The sequence below is a fragment of the Chlorocebus sabaeus genome, chromosome 16 (genome assembly GCF_047675955.1).
Source record: "Chlorocebus sabaeus isolate Y175 chromosome 16, mChlSab1.0.hap1, whole genome shotgun sequence".
In the NCBI taxonomy this organism is placed as follows: domain Eukaryota; kingdom Metazoa; phylum Chordata; class Mammalia; order Primates; family Cercopithecidae; genus Chlorocebus; species Chlorocebus sabaeus.
The window spans coordinates 66,979,744-67,001,582 of NC_132919.1; the positions used below are offsets into that span (position 1 = coordinate 66,979,744).

General features: G+C 44.9%; 1 protein-coding gene across 2 annotated transcripts in view; it reads left to right on the plus strand.

The window, feature by feature from the left end:
* GJC1 (gap junction protein gamma 1) overlaps positions 1-12,454 on the plus strand; it is a 31,269-nt gene extending 18,815 nt beyond the window's left edge. For both annotated transcript variants that reach the window (XM_008012394.3, XM_008012392.3), the window contains exons 2-3: positions 2,850-2,925; positions 4,482-12,454. In XM_008012394.3, coding sequence (XP_008010585.1) covers positions 4,502-5,692 — 1,191 coding nt within the window. In that variant the 5' untranslated portion in view covers positions 2,850-2,925; positions 4,482-4,501 and the 3' untranslated portion in view covers positions 5,693-12,454. The remainder of the gene's footprint in view (positions 1-2,849; positions 2,926-4,481) is intronic.
* Positions 12,455-21,839: the final 9,385 nt, after the last annotated feature.

Below are 21,839 nucleotides of genomic sequence, written 5' to 3' on the forward strand. Positions count from 1 at the left end.
ATTTTTTTCCTCGCAGAGTTATATTAAGAGAAAGATACCGTGCACAGTGGCTCATGCTCGTAATCCTAGTACTTTGGAAGGCCGAGGCAGGCAGATCACTTGAGCCCAGGAGTTGAGAACCAGCCTGGGTAACATGGCAAAACCTCTTCTCTACAAAAAATACAAAAATTAGCCAGGCATGGTGGCATGCAACTGTAGTCTCAGGTATTTGGGAAGCTCAGGTGAGAGGATCACCTGAATCTGGGGAGGTTGAGGCTGCAGTGAGCTGAGATCGTGTCGCTGCACTCCAGCCTGGATAACAAAGAGACCTTGTCTCCAAAAAAAAAAGGCTAGGTTCGGTGACTCATGCCTGTAATCCCAGCACTTTGGGAGGCCGAGGCAGGCGGGTTACCTGAGGTCAGGAGTTCAAGACCAGCCTGGCCAACATGGTGAAAACCCCGTCTCTGCTAAAAATACAAAAATCAGCCGGGCGTAGTGGCTCACGCCTGTGATTCCAGCACTTTGGGAGGTGGAGGTTGCAGTGAGCTCCAAGGCAGGCGGATCACAAAGTCAGGAGATCGAGACCATCCTGGCTAACACGGTGAAACCCAGTTTCTACTAAAATATACAAAAAATTTAGCCGGATGTGGTGGCGGGCACCTGTAGTCCCAGCTACTCGGGATGCTGAGGCAGGAGAATGGCATGAACCTGGGAGGCGGAGCTTGCAGTGAGCCAAGATCGTGCCACTGCACTCTAGCCTGGCTGACAAAGCGAGACTCTGTCTCAAAAAAAAAGATGCACATTTATCTTTGTGGATGGAGACATAACAGATGAGTTAGTTCTAACTAATTGTATTTTCATAATTTTGGCTTATTGGAACAAATAGAAATTTCAGGCTTTAGGGAAAATCTGAGCCTGCAGAGAATTTGTGGATGGAATCATGGAGTTCTGTGTTGGAAACCTGGCTTAAATCACCGTTTAAAGATTTTATATTATTTACTTCTTGTTTTGAGGTTCTATAACTTGTGTATTCAATGAGAAAAGAGGTGGTGAGCTCAGTTGGGAAGCAGGGCTAGAAATGGGAGCTATACTGGAAATTCTATTGTGTTAGAGTCTCCCTCTTTCGCCCAGGCAGGAGTGCAGTGGTATGATCATAGCTCATTGCAGTCTTGAGCTCCCAGTTTCAAGTGATCCTCCTTCCTCAGCCTTTCAAAGTGCTGAGATTACAGGTGTGAGCCACCATGCTCAGCTGGATTCTTTTGTTTGTTTTGTTTTGTTTTGAGATGGAGTTTTGCTCTTGTTGCCCAGGCTGGAGGGCAATGGTGCGATCTCAGCTCACTGCCACCTCCACCTCCCAGGTTCAAGCAATTCTCCTCCCTCAGCCTCCCAAATAGCTGGGATTACAGGCATGCACCACCACACCTGGCTGATTTTGTATTTTTAGTTAGTAGAGACAAGGTTTCTCCATGTTGGTCAGGCTGGTCTTGAACTCCCGACTTGAGGTGATCCACCCACCTCGGCTTCCCAAAGTGCTGGGATTACAGGCATGAGTCACCACACCTGGCCTGGATTCTTCATATGTAAATCTTTTTGCTTCTTTGTTTATTTATTTTTGAGGTTTCGCTGTCACCTAGGCTGAAGTGCAGTGGCACAATCACAACTCACTGCAACCTCTACCTCTCGGGCTCAAGTGATTCTTTCACTTGAGCCTCCCAAGTAGCTGGGACCACAGGTGTTCATCACCATGCTAATTTTGGGGGGTGTTGTTGTTGTTGTTGTTGTTGTTGTTTGGTGAAGACTGGGTTTCACATGTTGCCCAGGCTGGTCTCAAACTCCTGAACTCAAGTGATCCCCCCTCCTTGGCCTCCCAAAGTCCTGGGATTACAGGCTTGAGCCACTGTGCTGGGCCATGTGTGTCTGTGTGTGCTTGTGTGTGTGTGTAAGAGGGTGTTGTTCTGTCTACCAGGTTAGACTGCATTGGCCACCACTGCCACCACACACAGCTAATTTTTTTTAAATTTGGAAAGATAGGGTCTCACTATATTGCCCAGGCTTATATGCACATCTTTATGCAGCTTCATGTCTGCACTTTTTTTTCCCCATTGGTCCTTTGGAAATTGTTCCAGTTTTTTTTTCCTGTATCTTTAAACAACAAAACAAAGCACTCTTTAAATTTACTATAAACACATAACATTCAGGAATTGTTTTAAATTTATTTTCTCGCCTTACGGATGACATTTGGCCAGAGGTGTGCAGAGTTGCCAGAGCTTGATAATGAGCATAATTCATCTTGGAAACTTTTCTGTTTTGCTGTTTAATCCCTTACAGATACAGGTGTTTTCTTTCTGTGACTTTTTGTGAGCAGTTGTATCTGTAAATCACCTCCTATGGAGACGGGTGTTCCTGTGACTGAGAGCCAGCTGTTGGGTGTTTCAGCTAAACAGCTTGCTCCTGGTTAGCTGCTTAAATCCCCGAGAGGTATATTGGCTGCTTCAGGGAATACAGCAGACGGGGTGAAGGTTTTTGCAAGACCTTTAGTGACCCACTTTCAATTTGCTGCAATTCTTCTGCTTTGGCTTTTTCCTATAGGTGCCAGAGTTCATCTGCTTCATGCTTTTACTACTGACTCATCTTCCTGTTGTATATTCTTAGACTGGTAGAATCTTTAGGTCACCTGTTACATAGTTTCTCCTGCCACCTGTATGGGGAGGAGAAAACTGGTATTCAAACTGAAGCCTGTTTCCGTCTTATTCTCATTGATTTTTATGGTACATAGAAAACTTTGTTTCTTTCTGAAAATAGCATTTTAGTGATTCATTGTTTTCTGTGGCAGGAAGCTTATGACCTGCTCTTTTCTTTTTCCTTTCCAGAGGGAATCTGGAAAAATTGCAATCAAAACATCATTTCTCTAAGAAAATTGTGGGTAACAGAAGCTCTGGACAACAGGTAAAGTGTATTTAAACTTAGGTGGTGCTGACAAATCATCTGTAATCTGCAGAAGTAAACTGGGAGAGAGAGGAAGACAAGTTAAAAGTTAAGTCTACTTTGTGTTGGGGTTCTATTGGGGATTTCCCATATATTACCTCATTTAGGTGTTTTTTACCTGGATCCTGGATGTAGATCTGTGAATCTCAGAAAGAAACTATCCTTTAAAATGCTATTTTAAGTGGATTTGCTGTTGATTGAATTTAATGTCCTCACAGTTCAGTTTGGCAATCATTTTTTAATGTCTGCCATAAATAAGGTATAGAAGTATAATTTGTAGATTCTGTTATATAGTAAAGGGGTATAATATTTATTGCAAAACCATTCATTGTGGGCTTCCAAGTGAAACCAAAATCTGGTATGCTATACAGCCTAGCTAGGGAAGATCTTCCTAGTTCCCTTCGTCTTTTTAGTTCTTAATGATTGCCAGCAGTTTGTAGCTGTACCATCTTCTTAATCCCTTTTAGCACTTGTCTAAAATTTAAGTTTCCTAATAAGTCACCCCTTCACAGTGGAGTCTAGCCGAGATGTCCCCTTTATGTTCTCCGTGGTGGTTTTTCTGTGATTGGACCGAATAACTATACCTGTGTGTTTTTTTAATCTCTATCTCACAAAATTCTGAAGGTCTCATGAAATAATAGTATGTGTAAAGAACCTGGGTATGGCCGGGCATGGTGGCTCACACCTGTAATCCCAGCACTTTGAGAGGCCAAGGCAGGAGGATCACCTGTGGTCAGGAGTTCGAGACCAGCCTGGCCAGCATGGTGAACCCTCATCTCTACTAAAAATACAAAAATGGTGGTGCATGCCTATAATCCCATAACTATACTCGGAGGCTGAGGCACAAGAATCACTTGAGCACAGGAGGCAGAGTTTTCAGTGAGCCAAGATCACACCACTGCACTGCAGCCTGGGTGAAAGAGGGAAACTGTCTCAAAAAAAAAAAAAAAAAAAAAGAACCGAGGTCTGAGAAATACATCTCGATAAATAGTAGCTACAAGTTTACCTTTCAAACCAGAGGAGACGTGAAAGTAATCCATACTTTCTAGGACCTTGTAGGGCCAACAGGTGTTGACTGAGGTGAATTGACCTGCCTGAAGATAGTGGAGAGTGAGATGCTGTTTATTCTTTTTTTTTTTTGAGATAGAGTCTTGCTCTGTTCAAGTGATTCTCCTGCCTCAGCCTCCTGAGCAGCTGGGATTACAGGCACACACCACCGTGCCCGGGTAATTTCTGTATTTTTATAGAGACGGAGTTTCACCATGTTGACCAGGCTGGTCTTTAACTCCTGACCTCAAGTAATCTGCCTGCCTTGGCCTCCCAAAGAGCTGGGATTACAGGTGTGAGCCATCGCACCCAACCGAGATGCTGTTTATTCTAACATTTGTTCCACTGTGAACCTTGAAGTTAGATTTCAAGTATTCAAAGTAGTAGTTCCTAGAGATATCATAAATTAATAATTAAATTAAGATTTAATATTTGTTGATTTTCTTTTGGTATTTTTCCACTTTTATCAGGGCATACCAATTCAATCACCATGAGTTGGAGCTTCCTGACTCGCCTGCTAGAGGAGATTCACAACCATTCCACATTTGTGGGGAAGATCTGGCTCACTGTTCTGATTGTCTTCCGGATTGTCCTTACAGCTGTAGGAGGAGAATCCATCTATTACGATGAGCAAAGCAAATTTGTGTGCAACACAGAACAGCCGGGCTGCGAGAATGTCTGCTATGATGCGTTTGCACCCCTCTCCCATGTACGCTTCTGGGTGTTCCAGATCATCCTGGTGGCAACTCCCTCTGTGATGTACCTGGGTTATGCTATCCACAAGATTGCCAAAATGGAGCACGGTGAAGCAGACAAGAAGGCGGCTCGGAGCAAGCCCTATGCAATGCGCTGGAAACAACACCGGGCTCTAGAAGAAACGGAGGAGGATAACGAAGAGGATCCTATGATGTATCCAGAGATGGAGTTAGAAAGTGATAAAGAAAATAAAGAGCAGAGCCAACCCAAACCTAAGCATGATGGCCGACGACGGATTCGGGAAGATGGGCTCATGAAAATCTATGTGCTGCAGTTGCTGGCAAGGACCGTGTTTGAGGTGGGTTTTCTGATAGGGCAGTATTTTCTATATGGCTTCCAAGTCCACCCGTTTTATGTGTGCAGCAGACTTCCTTGCCCTCATAAGATAGACTGCTTTATTTCTAGACCCACTGAAAAGACCATCTTCCTTCTGATAATGTATGGTGTTACAGGCCTTTGCCTCTTGCTTAACATTTGGGAGATGCTTCATTTAGGGTTTGGGACCATTCGAGACTCACTAAACAGTAAAAGGAGGGAACTTGAGGATCCGGGTGCTTATAATTATCCTTTCACTTGGAATACACCATCTGCTCCCCCTGGCTATAACATTGCTGTCAAACCAGATCAAATCCAGTACACCGAACTATCCAATGCTAAGATCGCCTACAAGCAAAACAAGGCCAACACAGCCCAGGAACAGCAGTATGGCAGCCATGAAGAGAACCTCCCAGCTGACCTGGAGGCTCTGCAGCGGGAGATCAGGATGGCTCAGGAACGCTTGGATCTGGCAATTCAGGCCTACAGTCACCAAAACAACCCTCATGGTCCCCGGGAGAAGAAGGCCAAAGTGGGGTCCAAAGCTGGGTCCAACAAAAGCACTGCCAGTAGCAAATCAGGGGATGGGAAGACCTCCGTCTGGATTTAATCCTGGCGGGCTTAAAACCTGTGCTTTTCATAGTTTATGGTAAGCAGCAGCTCACTGAATAATGACTTCCATTGAGTAAACATTTGGCTCTGGTTATCTTCAGGGATGCTGTTGGCTCATGATCCAAGCTCAGGGGACTCTGGAGGCGGGGCTGGGCTGAGGGGGAGAAACGGAAACACAGTGTTCCTGGGCACATGTTCTTAGCAATAATACAGTTGCAGAACTTTACATTTGTGTCTTCCAGATCTGGAGAAGAACAGACATATTTAAATCATTCTTGTTGAACAGTTTTTGTATGTACAGTATTATGGTACTTTTTTTTTAGTATGAGAACTTTTTTTGTATTTGTACATTGAACTGCTGTAGTTATACTTTTATATTAAAGGGGAAAAAGTCCTTATAAGTAATGCCTATTAGGCTAGTGCTATTACTTTGTTCAGCAAATTCTACCCTGGCTTTAGAGTTTTTAATAGATGCTACACCTAATAAAAGTGCCTCTCATATTGCAGGAATGATTTCAGATGTGTAAGGAGACTGAAGAGGAGATACCAGTTTTTAGTCTTGGAAAGCAAGTTCACAGTATAAGGAGGTTGAGAGCTTTCTTTTACATGAGAAATCTTTGAATCTCATTCATGCAATCAGAGTTGTAGCCAGTTTTTGAAAACCTTATTTTCAAAGGAAATAAATGATTCACTGTAGGATTCCTTTAAATATCAAGCATCACCAGTATATGCTTTGACGGTGTGTGTATATAACTTAAAGTTCTTTCAAAAACTTGCTACAGAAATGTGTCCCCAGTTTGGTAGCAATGTGGAAAACTTGGCTTGAGATGATGTGGAGCTGTACCCTCAGAAAACAAAGCCATGCCTGGAATCCCTAATAGGATGCTTAGTTGTGAACCTGTTTGAGTTGCCTTAAACCTCTATCCAGAAACCTGCCTGCTTCTCTCCCTCTGGTTAAGAAGCCAGTGGTGAATATTTTCTTTGTTAACATTAGAAATGCAAACATTCCTTTGTCAACCAAGAATACTCAAAGCTACTTGTATTGGAAATGGCAGAAGGCTTAAATCCAAATTTCTTTTTTATAATTTACCACAGAACTTTTGTGATTAAACAAATTCGGCCAGTGGAGGTTTATACCTGAAAGGTCATGGGGTCCTCTCTGTAAATAGACCTAAAGAGAAGTGCAGTATTTATTCCTTGTAGGCATAATGTGTTTGTCACTGACAAGCATTCATGTTCATCCCACTAGTCTTTTATCGTCATTTTCAACCTTATGTTGCAGAGCTTTGCTTTCTCATCATGTTCTCATTGTCTTAAATTTTGTGAGCTTCTGAGAAAGAGCTTGGTAAAGGTTTAAAGGGGCCTTCGTTCCACCAGGGAGCATTTTATTTGTGCGTCTCACCCTTTTCTAACGAAAGCTATTGTAAGCCACCTCTGACTTGGAAATTCTGAAAGTATGAATATTTTTTATATCTTAATTGTAAAATGCCAGTTCTCCATTATTTAGATGAACACTAGAACACTGCACCCTTTGTGCAGTGTTTTTCTTTGTTTCTGCATTGCATTCCTACCCCCACCAAGAAAATAAACTTAAGGAAATTTTTTTTGAGGCAGGGTCTCCCTCTTTCACCCAGGCTGGAGTGCAGCAGCATGATCTCAGCTCACTGCAGCCTCTGCCTTCCAGGCTCAAGCGATCATTCTACTTCAGCCCCCTGATTAGCTGGGACTACAGGCATGTGCCACCATACTCGGCTAATTCTTTAAAAAAAATTTTTTTTTGTAGAGATGAGGTCTCACTATGTTGCCCAGGCTGGTCTCGAACTTTTGGGTTCAAGTGATCCTCCTGCCTCAGCCTCTCAAAGTGTTAGTATTATAGGCATGAGCCACCATGCCCAGCCTAGAAAATTTAGCCTTATCTTTTAGCCATTCATTTACTTTTATTTGCTTAAAAAAAAAAAAAAAAAAAAAAAAAAAAACTTTAAATTTTAGCCCAGAGAAGCACCTCAGGAACTCTAAACATCTTAAGCAAAAATTAAACTCAAAGGAGACTGAAGGAGAAGTTTCAGAAAGTAATACACATGTATATCATGGGTAATTAATAGACATGCACAGCTTCCTTCAAATCAAATGCTTAATAAGGAAATTCATATAATTCCAAGAAAACAGGCAAAATTTTGAATACATAAGCCTAGGTAAGATAAAGAACTGCCAGTTAATTCTTACGTCAGTGGAGCTTCAAGCAGGTTTTTTAATTGAAGGACAAAACATGTCCATACATTTGTGTTATCTATTCAGAGCCTGAGGGAGAAGAGAGTGGTTTTGCCAGTGGAAAGGTTGGGGATTTGAGAATGATACAGAGGGAAGGAGTCAAGCAGAAATGCCAGGAAGAACCAGGCAAAGACATTTGGCGCCAGAAGCATCCACTTAGTTTCTGTGAAGAGTGTCCCTGGTGTTTCATCTTGGCCTGTTCTGATGAGAATGTTACCTTTTGTGTCTGGATAACTCGTTAGCTTCTTAAAGTACATATAAAGATACTCTGTCACCTCCCCACATGCACACACTTTTAAAATCTATTTTTATTCTCTTGCTAAAGTTGTAATTATGTCAAGAATTTTCTAGCTCTAACTGCCTTCTTAGTATATATCTTTCTCCCTTTAAAGCATATGAGTTTGCCAAAGTCATTTTCCCCTAATGACATATTGTAAACTTACATCAAGAAAATGGGCCAGGCGTGGTGGCTCATGCCTGTAATCCCAGCATTTTAGGAGGCCCAGGCTGGCGGATCACCTGAGGTCAGGAGTTCAAGACCAGACTGGCCAACGTGGTGAAACTCCGTCTCTACTAAAAATACAAAAATTAGCCAGACGTGCTGGGTGGACGCCTGTAATCCCACCTACTTGGGAGGTTGAGGCAGAAGAATTGCTTGAACCCAGGAGGCAGAGGTTGCAGTGAGCTGAGATCACACCATTTCACTCCAGCCTGGAAGACAGAGTGAGACTCTGTCTCAAAAAAAAAAAGAAAGAAAATGAGCCTATTCATGTCTGCCTAACCCATTGGTGGGGTCTGCATTGAATCTCTAAGTATTGTTCTGAAACATGCAGGTGGGGTTTGTATAAAAAGCCTGTCCAACATTGAGTTCCCCACCCCATCAGAATCATAGTGTTTTGAATTGCCATATAAGACACGCTCCATCATGACACTTGCTTCTACTCCAAATATAAGTTGAGTTCTTAGTCCTTCACCTGCTAGAATCAGGATACAATCGACATGATTATGTTCCTTAACACACTTTGATTTATGCAGATGTGGTGTGTCCTTTGCTCTTCATTTTTCTCTTAAGACGGAGTCTTGCTCTTGTCGCCCAGGCTGGAATGCAGTGGCGTGATTTCAGCTCACTGCAACCTCCACCTCCTGGGTTCAAGCGATTCTCCTGCCTCAGCCTCCCGAGCAGCTAGGATTACAGGCACTGTCATCATACCCGGCTAAATTTTTTTGTATTTTTAGTAGAGACAGGGCTTCACCATGTTGGCCAGGCTGGTCTTGAACTCCTGATATTGTGATCTGCCCACCTCAGCTTCCCAAAGTGCTGGGATTACAGGCATGAGCCACCGTGCCCGGCCTGCTCTTCTTAAAACCCGTTATTCAGAAGAGATTTGTAAAAGAAATGCGCCTTTTTTTTTTTTTAGTTAATTCAAACTTGAGGGGAAAATTAGATAGCATTTTCCCCTAAAGAAATGTTAATGTTCATTTTGTGGCTTTGTTTTTGCTTATTTAGTTTTGCCTGTTTCTTTATGTGTTCATTTAAAGCCACAAGTATGTTACATCATTTTAAGTCAGTTTTTCTGGGGATTTTCCTCGACTAATGTCTATAGAATTATTTACTCTTGATACAAATGAACTTTGCCATCCAGAATGATTCTCAGTTTCGGACTTCCACTTAATGTGTTTTTTTTTTTTTTTGGAAGGACATCTGTATCTTTAAAGGGGAAAAAATCAGTATTAGGTACTTTATTAACTCATTTATTCATGATATGAAATTAGGCAGATCACTTTACTTTTCCAAGTTTCAGGAGCCATGTACCTCTCAAAAGTGTTACGAAGTGGTTAGAAAAAGCCTCTGGTAAAAGGTGTTCAAGGACCAACCATTATTATTGGTCACTTGTTTGAACTTGGCGCTTAAAAAAAAAGTTGGACTGTGACGCTTGGTGCTGTTTATCACAGACATCAGTGATGGTCTGAAACACTCTTTAGCAGTTTATACCAAGAATGGACTTAATTTGTTATCAGTTACACCCATGATTTACTCGTTCAGCTTGTGCAAGTCCATACTTCATGCTTTCTGTCTCATTTAAGAGACAGTCCACTTCTAAAAATAACATCAATAGTTGATGATACGTTTTTGGCTAGCCAGCTTTCTGTAAAAGGCAAGAATGTTAGACATACACAGTTTCCTTCAAATCAAATGTTTAATAAGATACTTCAAGAAACGCCTTTTTAAAAATCAAAGGTTTTGGCCAGGAGTGGTGGCTCACGCCTGTAATCCCAGCACTTTGGGAGGCCAAGGCGGGCGGATCATGAGGTCAGGAGTTTGAGACCAGCCTGGCCAACATGGTGAAACTCCATCTCTACTAAAAATACCAAAAATTAGCCGGGCGTGGTGGCGGGTGCCTGTAGTCCCAGCTATTCAGGGGGCTGAGACGAGAATCGCTTGATCCCAGGAGGTGGAGGTTGCAGTGAGCCGAGATTGCATCATTGCACTCCAGTCTGGGCAACGAGTGAATCTCTCTCTCAAAAATAATAACAACAAAGTCCTGGCATGCAGTTTGGAAATAAAATTTAAACTCATCTATATATAATAAATATGTAATAATTCACAGTCACCATCAAATGTTGGAATCATTGAATTGCGTAATTGTACTCATTCCGACCACATCATGAAGTTTAAAGATTTGTATTTGCTGTTGTCCCTATGTAGTTCTATCGATGTTTGGTTTTGTTTTTTGGGGTTTGTTTTGAGAAAGGGTCTGTTGCCTAGGCTGGAGTGCAGTGGCATAATCTCAACTCACTACAGCCTGGACCTCCTGGGCTCAAGCAGTCCTCCCACTTCAGCCTCCCAAGTAGCTGGGCTGCAAGTGCTCACCACCACACCTTGCTAATTTTTGTATTCTTTGTAGAGACAGGGATCTTTGTGTTTCCCAGACTGGTCTCAAACTCCTGGACCCAAGCAATCCTCCCGTCACAGCCTCCCAAGGTTCTGGGATTACAGGCATGAGCCACTGTGCCCAGCCTGTTTTTAATAATGATATTGAGTTTGGTTCCTGTGTTATTAACGTTAATAATCGTACTTTTTTTTTTTTTTTTGAGACGGAGTCTTGCTCTGTCGCCCAGGCTGGAGTGCAGTGGCCGGATCTCAGCTCACTGCAAGCTCCGCCTCCTGGGTTTACGCCATTCTCCTGCCTCAGCCTCCCGAGTAGTTGGGACTACAGGCGCCCGCCACCTCGCCCGGCTAGTTTTTTGTATTTTTTAGTAGAGATGGGGTTTCACCGTGTTAGCCAGGATGGTCTCGATCTCCTGACCTCGTGATCCGCCCGTCTCGGCCTCCCAAAGTGCTGGGATTACAGGCTTGAGCCACCGCGCCCGGCCTTTTTTTTTTTTTTTTTTTAAAGAAACCATGGTATTCTAAAATCCAGGAGTCCAAATAAAAGAAAGCTCTCGGCTGGTGTGGTGTCTAACGCCTGTAATCCCAGCACTTTGAGAGGCTGAGGTGGGTGGATCACTAGAGGTCAGGAGTTTGAAATAAGCCTGGCCAACATGGTAAAACCCCCTCTACTAAAAATACAGAATTTAGCTGGTCATGGAGGTGCACGTCCCAGCTACTCAGGATGTTGAGGCATGAGAATTCCTTGAACCCAGAAGGCAGAGGTTGCTGTGAGCCAAGATTGTGCTACTGCATCCCAGCCTGGGCGACAGAGTAAGACTGTCGCCAAAAAAAAAAAAAAAGGAAAAAAGTGCACCAGTGCAGTTTCTGCAGAGATAAGTAATAGTTCTGGCTGGGTGTGGTGGCTCACGCCTGTAATCCCAACACTTTAGGAGGCCAAGGCAGGTGGATCACCTGAGGTGAGGAGTTCGAGACCAGCCTGGCCAACGTGGCAAAACTGTCTCTACTAAAAATATAAAAATTAGGTATGGTGGCACGTGCCTGTAATCCCAGGTACTTGGGAGACTAAGGCATGAGATGAGAATCTCTTGAACCCGGGAGGTAGAGGTTGCAGTGAGCTGAGATTGCACCACTGCACTCCAGCTTGGGTGACGGAGTGAGACTCAAAAAAAAAGATACTAGTTCTGCATTTCAGAGTTGGCTTGTTGAACCAGGCTATATGCTTCCAAGATTTAAAATGTTTTTCTGTATTATACTCTCAATTGTGTTTTCAAAAATATCTTACAGAAATCTCTACCTCAGGCACTAAGTGTTATGACGTGGGTAGCATATTGATATCGAAAACTTAGCTAGGACTTCCAGCCTTTTAAGATAATTTAAATGTAAAATTAAACGGTTAACCAGCAATCTAATGTCATGTGGTGTGCAGTTTGGATATTGCATGAACAGCTAAGGAATCACCTGTTCTAGTGCCAAAGATCACTCATTGCTAATTTTGTTCTGTACAGCTTATGTAAAACTTTCATGGTGGAGACAGACTCTGTGCTCAGGGCCTTGTCTCCAGGAAGATTTTGTCAATTCCAAATACAGTTTTGAAGATTCTTTTGTGGTTTGTGCTTCCTTTCTCAGAATTCGAAACCAACTGAAAATCAGCTGCCAGGAAATGTCATGTTGAGGATTTTACCTTATTCATATAAAATAATACCCAAGAGCTTAGTGATATACTCAGGAAACCTAATATGAAAATCTCTTCCTCATACATTTCACCTGTAAGTTGATCTTGGTGGGAATACTTGAGCAGAGAAATTTCCAACTAAAGGTTTGGGCGTATAAGATGCCTTTTTTCAGAGCTGATTTGAAGCTCTTCTGGGACTACTGTGGCTAAATAGGTCAGCATATTTGTGGCGTCGCAATCTGGAGAATATAGGTAGCCTGGTGGGGGAGGCTGGGGTCTAAGCTCAGAAGCTGGGAATGCACCCTTGACATCCCTCGGTTCTGGAGGCCTTTCCTGGAGTGCCTTCTGCAAGGGACCCTTTGCGGCAGCAGAGTGAGCAGTGTCATTGGAAAGCCTAATCCACCTCCTGAGAAGGAAACAGCAATGCCCTTTTGTTCCTTCAGATACGGGATAGCTGACTGGTAGGTCACGAACAGCTCACCCTCAGCAGCGCAGATTGTAGACTGGTCAGCCAACCATATTTGGTAATGAACTTGTGAGCTGTTTGAAAGCTATTGGAGCAGTTAAATCACTCTGGATCTGTTATTTTTGAAAGCAGATTCTTTGGCAGATTTGCCATCAGTACGGAGACTAATACCTGAAAAAGGTATTGGCATCAAATATGTTTTCCTTGCTACACAGAGTTTGAAAACTGTTTTTAAGGTTTTAAGGGCTTATATGATACTTTTAGGGTTTGTTTCCTTTAGATATCTCCCGTTGGAAGCAGGTTACACAGGGGCATGAAGAACATGGAAGTGGAGGCAAAGTTGGGAACAAAATCCAGGTCTATACAATCCAGTATCCTTTGTTCTGCAAGAGGAGGGTCCAGAAGCAGCTGTTAGCGGGTGCTCACAAGGGTTTGAGGGCATCTTTGCTGGGTGGACCTTGTATCTGTCTATTACAATACTTTCTCAAAATGTAACCATTGGACCATTGGACTACTTGTTAGAAGTAACAGGAATGCTATTAAAATATAGATTTTTAGGCCGAGGCGGGCGGATCACGAGTTCAGGAGATCGAGACCATCCTGGCTAACACAGTGAAACCCCGTCTCTACTAAAAATGCAAAAAAATTAGCCGGCCGTGGTGGTGGGCGCCTGTAGTCCCAGCTACACGGGAGGCTGAGGCAGGAGAATGGCGTGAACCCGGGAGGCGGAGCTTATAATGAGCCGAGATTGCGCCATGCACTCCAGCCTGGACAACAGAGCAAGACTCCGTCTCTAAATACTATATATACATGCATATATATATATATATAGAGAGAGAGAGAGAGAGAGTGATATAGATATATAGATTCCTAGTCTGGGCAACATAGTGAGACCCGTACAAAAAAAAAAGGAAAAAATTAGCCGGGCATGGTAGTACTCACCTGTAGTCTGAGCTCCTTGGGAGGCTGAGGCAGGAAGATCGGTTGACCGCCGAGGTGGAGGCTGCAGTGAGCTGTGGTTGCACCACTGCACGCCACCCTGGATGACAGAGCGAGAGCGAGACCCTGTCTGTCTCTCTCTATCTATATATATGTGTGTGTGTGTGTGTGTGTGTGTGTGTGTGTCTGTGTATATTCCTTAGATCCATTGCAGACCTAAATAATCAGAACTAACAAGTTCTCTGGGCGATTCATTTTTTAAAAATCTTTTATTAGCCAGGCGCGGTGGCTCACGCCTGTAATCCCAGCACTTTGGGAGGCCAAGGTGGGCGGTTCACGAGGTCAGGAGGTCGAGACCACGGTGAAACCCCGTCTCTACTAAAAATACAAAAAATTTGCCAGGCGCGGTGGTGGGTGCCTGTAGTCCCAGCTACTCAGGAGGCTGAGGCAGGAGAATGGCGTGAACCCGAGAGGCGGAGCTTGCAGTGAGCCGAGATCGTGCCACTGCACTCCAGCCTGGGCGACAGAGCCAGACTCTCTCAAAAAAAAAAAAAAAAAAAAAAAAAAATCTTTTATTAAGATATAATTTACATGGAGTAAAACTGTTGTATAGTTAGAAATGCATACAGTTAAGTAACCAAACCAGAAAGATGCAGAATAGTTGCATTACCCCCAAATTATCTGGTGATTCTTATGTACATTATAGTTTGAAAACCACTCATTTTTTAAAAATTGAAGTAGGCTGGGCACGGTGTCTCACGCCTGTAATCCCAGCACTTTGGGAGGTCGAGGTGGGCGGATCACAAGGCCAGGAGATCGAGACCATCCTGGCTAACACAGTGAAACCCTGTCTCTACTAAAAATACAAAAAAATTAGCCAGAAGTGTTGGCAGGCTCCTGTAGTCCCAGCTACTGGGAAGGCTGAGGCAGGAGAATGGCGTGAACCCAGGAGGCGGAGCTTGCAGTGAGTAGAGATCACACCACTGCACTCCAGCCTGGGCAACAGAATGAGACTCCATCTCAAAAAAAAAAAAAAAAAAAAAAAAAAAAAAAAAAATGGTTTGAAGTAGCCAAAATAAAAGGGGAAAGAGAATTGTTTTGAATTACGTCCTCTGTTCAAGAAGGTTTAGACCTGGCATAGCACGTGAGTTTCATCTCATCAGTCAGCTCAGAATGACTGCTGGCTGCCTGGAGGGGAGGTCTATGTAGAGGATCCAGGGACTCCTTTGGGTTCAGCCAAATAATCTTATCAGTGATTTTGAGGTTGGGGCAGGGTTGATGGAAGAGTGTGCCATCCCTGACTAGATGTTAAGCATATGTTTCAAAATATCTTGGATATGGGAGTGCTGGAAAGGGAAGAGGTGGTCCCTTTAAATGATATGGAAGGGGGTAAGGGAAGTGCTGCATAGAGGAGGGCATGGTTCCTGACTAGGGCTCCACCCCCACGGACCTGGGTGAGGACTGGCATTTCCTGCCCAAATGCTCCGCCCCCATCCCCTAGACCCTAGTAGGCAGACGCAGGCAGCTGGATGTCCAGAGGAACACACCAACAGGCACCGGTGCGCAGGCAGGCCACCAACCTGCAGAAGCAGAATAAACTGGAGTTTGGCCTGGGTAGTCAGAGGAGAGCCCAGGCCGCCAAGCGGCTGGACTCCAGGGGAAGACCGTCTCCCTTCTGGCTCCCCCATCTGCTGAAAGCTACTTCCACTCAATAAAACCTTGCACTCATTCTCCAAGCCCACGTGTGGTCCAATTCTTCCAGTACGCTAAGGCAAGAACCTTGGGATACAGAAAGCCCTCTGTCTTTGCAATGAGGCGGAGGGCTAATTGAGCTAACACAAGCCGCCTATAGATGGCTAAACTAAAAGAGCAAAACTAAAAGCACACACTGTAACATACGCCCACTGGGGCTTCAGCTATAAACATTCACCCCTAGACACTGCCTTGGGGTCAGAGCCCCACAGCCTGCCCATCTGTATGCTCCCCTAGAAGTTTGGGGTTTGAGCAGCAGGGCACTGAAGAAGTGAGCCACTCCCCCATCGCACACCCTGCAAGGGGACAAGGGAACTTTTCCTGTTTCATCATGAAATAATGAATTTAGTGGCTGGGAGGGGTGGCTCATGCCTGTAATCCCAGCACTTTAGGAGGCTGAGGCAGGTGGACCATGAGGTCAGGAGTTCCAAGACCAGCCTAGCCAAGATGGCGAAACCCCGTCTCTACTAAAAATACAAAAATTAGCTGGGTGCAGTGGAAGGCGCCTGAAATCCCAACTACTCGGGAGGTTGAGGCAAGAGAATTGCTTAAACCTGGGGCGGGAGGGTGGAGGTTGCAGTGGCTGAGATCGCACCACTGCACTCCAGCCTGGGTGACAGAGTGAGACTCCATCTCAAAATAAATAAATAAATAAATAAATAAATAAATAAATAAATAAATAAAATATGGATTTAGAACTTCTGAATCATGACTGTGACTAGGCTCATGTGAAAAGAACCATCTCACCTTGTATGTAAGCAAGAATTAGTGTCATTACTTATAAATTTCTCCTCCCTACAGTTAATGACATCTTGGAGGAACTTAGAAACAGGAAGTGACTCAGGATTGGGAAGCACCAGGAAAAGAGCTGCTGACATGACATGGTGACAAGCATTCTTTGTCAATTGACTTTTTCTCCCGCCCCCAGGATCCTAAGGAAATGGCACAGCGTTTCCTTGCCCTGCCCTTGAGGTGCTATGCCTACTCTAAGCTAGCTAGGGGCTTGTGGAAGAAAAACCTAAGGAAGACCCCTGCTCATGCCTGGAGGAAAGAACTGATGACTTCATCTTCACCCTCAGCCAAACTGCCACAAGTATCCTTGTTTGCCCGGCTCTCCTGGGGCCATCACAGAGGGCTGGGGATGCTCAGAGCCTTAAACTCCAGGCGAGGCAGAACCAAGCAGCTGTTCATAAGCGATTTCAGTGCATGTCCAGTGACCCGAACAGGACCCGACCATGGGGAAAATGATACAGAACTAGATAGCTTTCTTTAAATTTTATTTTTAGTTTGTGTACTCCTATGGAAGTGTAATTTTATCTTTGTGCTGGAAACACTGAAAAGCACTGACAGGGAGCTCCTTTGGCCTGGCCCATTTTTTCTGAAAGCGCGTTGCAGCTGTGGCTTCTGCCCAGCAGGCAGAGACTGATGTTACATCCTGTACCCAGCTGCTGCTGGGAGAAGGGACAGACTCAGCCTCTGACTGCAGGGGGATCTGCAGGAAGATCGGGGAACCTGAAGACACTTTTAACTGCAAAAGCCCTGGAAATAGTAAGTGCAAATTGTCCAGTGGATTGTTGACTTCACATTCAAACCATCGGGAAGTGATTGAGACTGGAAGCGTCGACAAGGATCCGCAGGGTCTGGAACCAGAGACCAGCTTGTGATCCTGCTGTGGAGTGCTAGGGGTCTGCTCTGGGGAGGGGAATTTGGCCTAGAAGAGACATGGTATAAGGTGGGGACTGTTACAGTCATGCAACACTTAACATCAGGTGATTCTGTCATTGTACAAATATCATAGAGTGAACTCACACAAATTGACACAGCATAGCCTGCTACACCCGTAGGCTCTGTAGTATAACCTATTGCTCCTAGGCTGCAAACCCATGCAATATGTTTCTTTATTGAATGCTGTAGACAATGGCACCACAATGGTATTTGTATATCTAGACATATCTGAACAAAAGGTACAGTGAAAGATAAAATATATACAGTATAAAATATTTTTTTAAAAGGCTGGGCATGGTGGCACACTCCTATAATCCCAGCACTTTGGGAGGCCTGAGGCAGGAGGATCACTTGATCCCAGGAGTTTGAGACCAGCCTAGGCAACATGGCAAAAACCCATCTTGACAAAAAATACAAAAAGTAGCCGGGCATGGTGGTGGGCGCCTGTAATCCCAGCTACTCAGGGGACTGAGGCATGAGAATTGCTTTAACCCAGGAGGCGGAGGTTGCAGTGAGCCGGGATGGCACCACTGCACTCCAGCCTGGGTGACAGAGTGAGACCCCACCTCAAACAAAAAAGAAAAGAAAATGTGGTCCATTGGCCCGGCACGGTGGCTCACGCCTGTAATCCCAGCACTTTGGGAGGCCAAGGCGGGTGGATCATGAGGTCAGGATATCGATACCATCCTGGCTAACACTGTGAAACCCCATCTCTACTAAAAATACAAAAAAAAAAAAAATTAGCTGGGCATGGTAGTGGGCACCTGTAGTCCCAGCTACTCAGGAGGCTGAGGCAGGAGAATGGTGTGAACCCGGGAGGTGGAGCTTGCAGTGAGCCAAGATTGCGTCACTGCACTCCAGCCTGGGCGACAGAGTGAGACTCCGTCTCAAAAAAAAAAAAGAAAGAAAGAAAGAAAATGTGGTCCATCCATACAATAGAAAGTTATTCAGCCTTGAAAGAAGGAAATCCTGACATCTGCTACAACATGAATGAGACTTGAAGACATTATACTGAGTGGATTAAGCCAGCCACAAAAAGACAGATACTGTGTGACCACTTATATGAGACTTAGAATAGTCAAAATCATGAAAACAACATAGAGTGGTGGTGGTCAGGGGCTGGAGGGAGTGGGGAACAGGCAGTTGTCAATGGGTGTAGAGTTTTAGTTTTGCAAGATGAAAAACTTCTAGAGATCTGCTATACAACCATGTGCATATAGTTAATACCACTGAACTATACTTTTTTTTTCTTTTAGAGACAGAGTCTCTCTCACTCTTTTGCCCAGGCTGGAGTGCAGTGGTGTGATCTTGGCTCACTGCAACCTCAGCCTCCCGAGTAGCTGGGATTACAGGCGCCTGCCACAACACCCAGCTAATTTTTGTATTTTTTTTTTTTTTTTTTTGAGACGGAGTCTGGCTCTGTCACCCAGGCTGGAGTGCAGTGGCCGGATCTCTGCTCACCGCAAGCTCCTCCTCCCGGGTTTACGCCATTCTCCTGCCTCAGCCTCCGGAGTAGCTGGGACTACAGGCGCCTGCCACCTTGCCCGGCTAGTTTTTTGTACTTTTTAGTAGAGACAGGGTTTCACCGTGTTAGCCAGGATGGTCTCGATCTCCTGACCTCGTGATCCGCCCGTCTCGGCCTCCCAAAATGCTGGGATTACAGGCTTGAGCCACCGCGCCCGGCCTAATTTTTGTATTTTTTAGTAGAGATGGGGTTTCGCCATGTTAGCCAGGCTGGTCTTGAACTCCTGACCTCAGGTGATCCGCCCACCTTGGCCTCCCACAGTGCTGGGATGACAGGCTTGAGCCACCACGCCCGGCCTAAACTATACTCTTGAACATTGAGAGAGTAAGTTTTGTATTATGTGTTTTTTACCACAATTTAAACACTTAAAAAACATATTCAAACAAATAAAAGAATTTTGAGGCTCACGCCTGTCATCCCAGCACTTTGGGAGGCCAAGGCAGGCGGATCACCTGAGGTCAGGAGTTTGAGACCAGCCTTGTCAACATGGTGAAACCCCGTCTCCATTAAAACTACAAAAATTAGGCTGGCGCGATGGTGGGTGCCTGTGGTCCCAGCTACTTGGGAGGCTGAGGCAGGAGAATTGCTTGAACTCGGGAGGCGGAGGTTGCAGTGAGCCAAGATCATGCCACTGCACTCCAGCCTGAGTGACAGAGTGAGACACTCTTTTTTTTTTTTTTTGAGACGGAGTTTCGCTCTTGTTGCCCAGGCTGGAGTGCAATGTCATGATCTCGGCTCACTGCATCCTCCGCCTCCTGGGTTCAAGCAGTTCTCCTGCCTCAGCTTCCTGAGTAGCTGGGATTACAAGCATGCGCCACCACGCCTGGCTAATTTTGTATTTTTAGTAGAGACAGAGTTTCTCCATGTTGGTCGGGCTGGTCTCGAACTCCCAACCACAGCTGATCCGCCTGCCTTGGCCTCCCAAACTCCTGGAATTACAGGCATGAGCCACTGCACCCAGCAACACTCTGTCTTAAAACAAACAAACAAAAAAACAAGGGCCGGGTTTGGTGGCTCACGCCTGTAATCCCAGCATTTTGGAAGGCCGAGGCAGGCAAATCACAAGGCAGATCACCTGGGCAACAGAGGGAGACTCCATCTCAAAAAAAAGAAAAGAAAATTAAGTGCCCCCATGCTCCCGAGTCTTCCCACTCCTCAAAGGTGACCACTGTTCAGTCTACCATTTCTTCCCAGAAATATCTGTGCATATACAAGCATATACATATGTCTTCTCTTTGCTTAGTGAACCATTTATTCAGCCAAATTGCAATTGTTGTCTTTGGTAATAGAGCTACAGGTCTCCAAATCCAAAATTGGTGGCACCAAAATTAGAGAACTTACTTTGTCTTGAAGAGAACACTTGCGAATTGACCAGGAACCCCTGCTGCCAGTGTACGTGAATTAGACTCTTCCATAAAGACTATAACTAACGTGCCAGAATACACATTTTGAAATGAACGTAGGCCATCTAAAGGCATTTTTAGCTTCTAAACATTAACTTTATGGGGGCATAATTTACAGAGAATAAATATACCTGTTTACAGTGCATATAGTTCAAGTAGTTTTTTTTTTTTTTTTTTTTTTTTTTTTTTTTTTTTTTTTTTTTTGAGACGGAGTCTTGCTCTGTCGCCCAGGCTGGGGTGCAGTGGTCGGATCTCAGCTCACTGCAAGCTCCGCCTCCCGGGTTTACGCCATTCTCCTGCCTCAGCCTCCCGAGTAGCTGGGACTACAGGCGCCCGCCACCTCGCCCGGCTAGTTTTTTGTATTTTTTAGTAGAGATGGGGTTTCACCGTGTTAGCCAGGATGGTCTCGAACTCCTGACCTCGTGATCTACCCATCTCGGCCTCCCAAAGTGCTGGGATTACAGGCTTGAGCCACCGCGCCCGGCCTCAGTTTTTTTTTTTTTTTGAGAAAGGGTCTTGCTCTGTTAGGCAGAAGTGCAGTAGCATGATCATAGCTCACTGCAGCCTCGACCTCCTGGGCTCAAGTGATCCTCCCACCTCAGCCTCCCAAGCAGCTAGGACTACAGGCACATGCCACTACATCCGGCTAATTTTTAAATTTTTCATGGATAGGGGGGGTCTCACTGTGTTGCTCAGGCTGGTCTTGAATTCCTGGGTTCAAGTGATTCTCTTGTCTCAGCCTCCCAAAGTGCTGAGATTACAAGTGTTGAGTCATTGCACCCAGCTGACTTTTTTTTTTTTTTCACTGTATTTTTTTTTATTTTTGTTTTTGTTTTTGTTTTTTTTTGAGATGGAGTCTCGCTCTGTCGCCCAGGCTGGAGTGCAGTGGCCCGATCTCAGCTCACTGCAAGCTCCGCCTCCCGGGTTTGCGCCATTCTCCTGCCTCAGCCTCCCGAGTAGCTGGGACCACAGGCACCCGCCACCTCGCCCGGCTAGTTTTTTGTATTTTTTTTTTTTTTTTTTAGTAGAGACGGGGTTTCACCGTGTTAGCCAGAATGGTCTTGATCTCCTGACCTCGTGATCCACCCGTCTCGGCCTCCCAAAGTGCTGGGATTACAGGCTTGAGCCACCGCGCCCGGCCAGCATTGTCTTTTTAAAAGCATATATGTGGCCGGGCACAGCAGCTCTTGCTTGTAATCCTAACATTTTGGGAGGCCAAGGCAGGAGGATAGTTTAAGGCCAGGAGTTCAAGACCAGCCTGGGCAACATAGCAATACTACCATTTCCACACACACACACACACACACACACACACACACAAATTTAGGCCGGGCCAGGCACGATGGATCACGCCTGTAATCCCAGCACTCTGGGAGGCTGAGGCGGGCGGATCATGAGGTCAGGAGATCGAGACCATCCTGGCGAACACAGTGAGACCCCGTCTCTACTAAAAATACAAAAAAAGAAAAATTAGCCAGGCTTGGTGGTGGGCACCTGTAGTC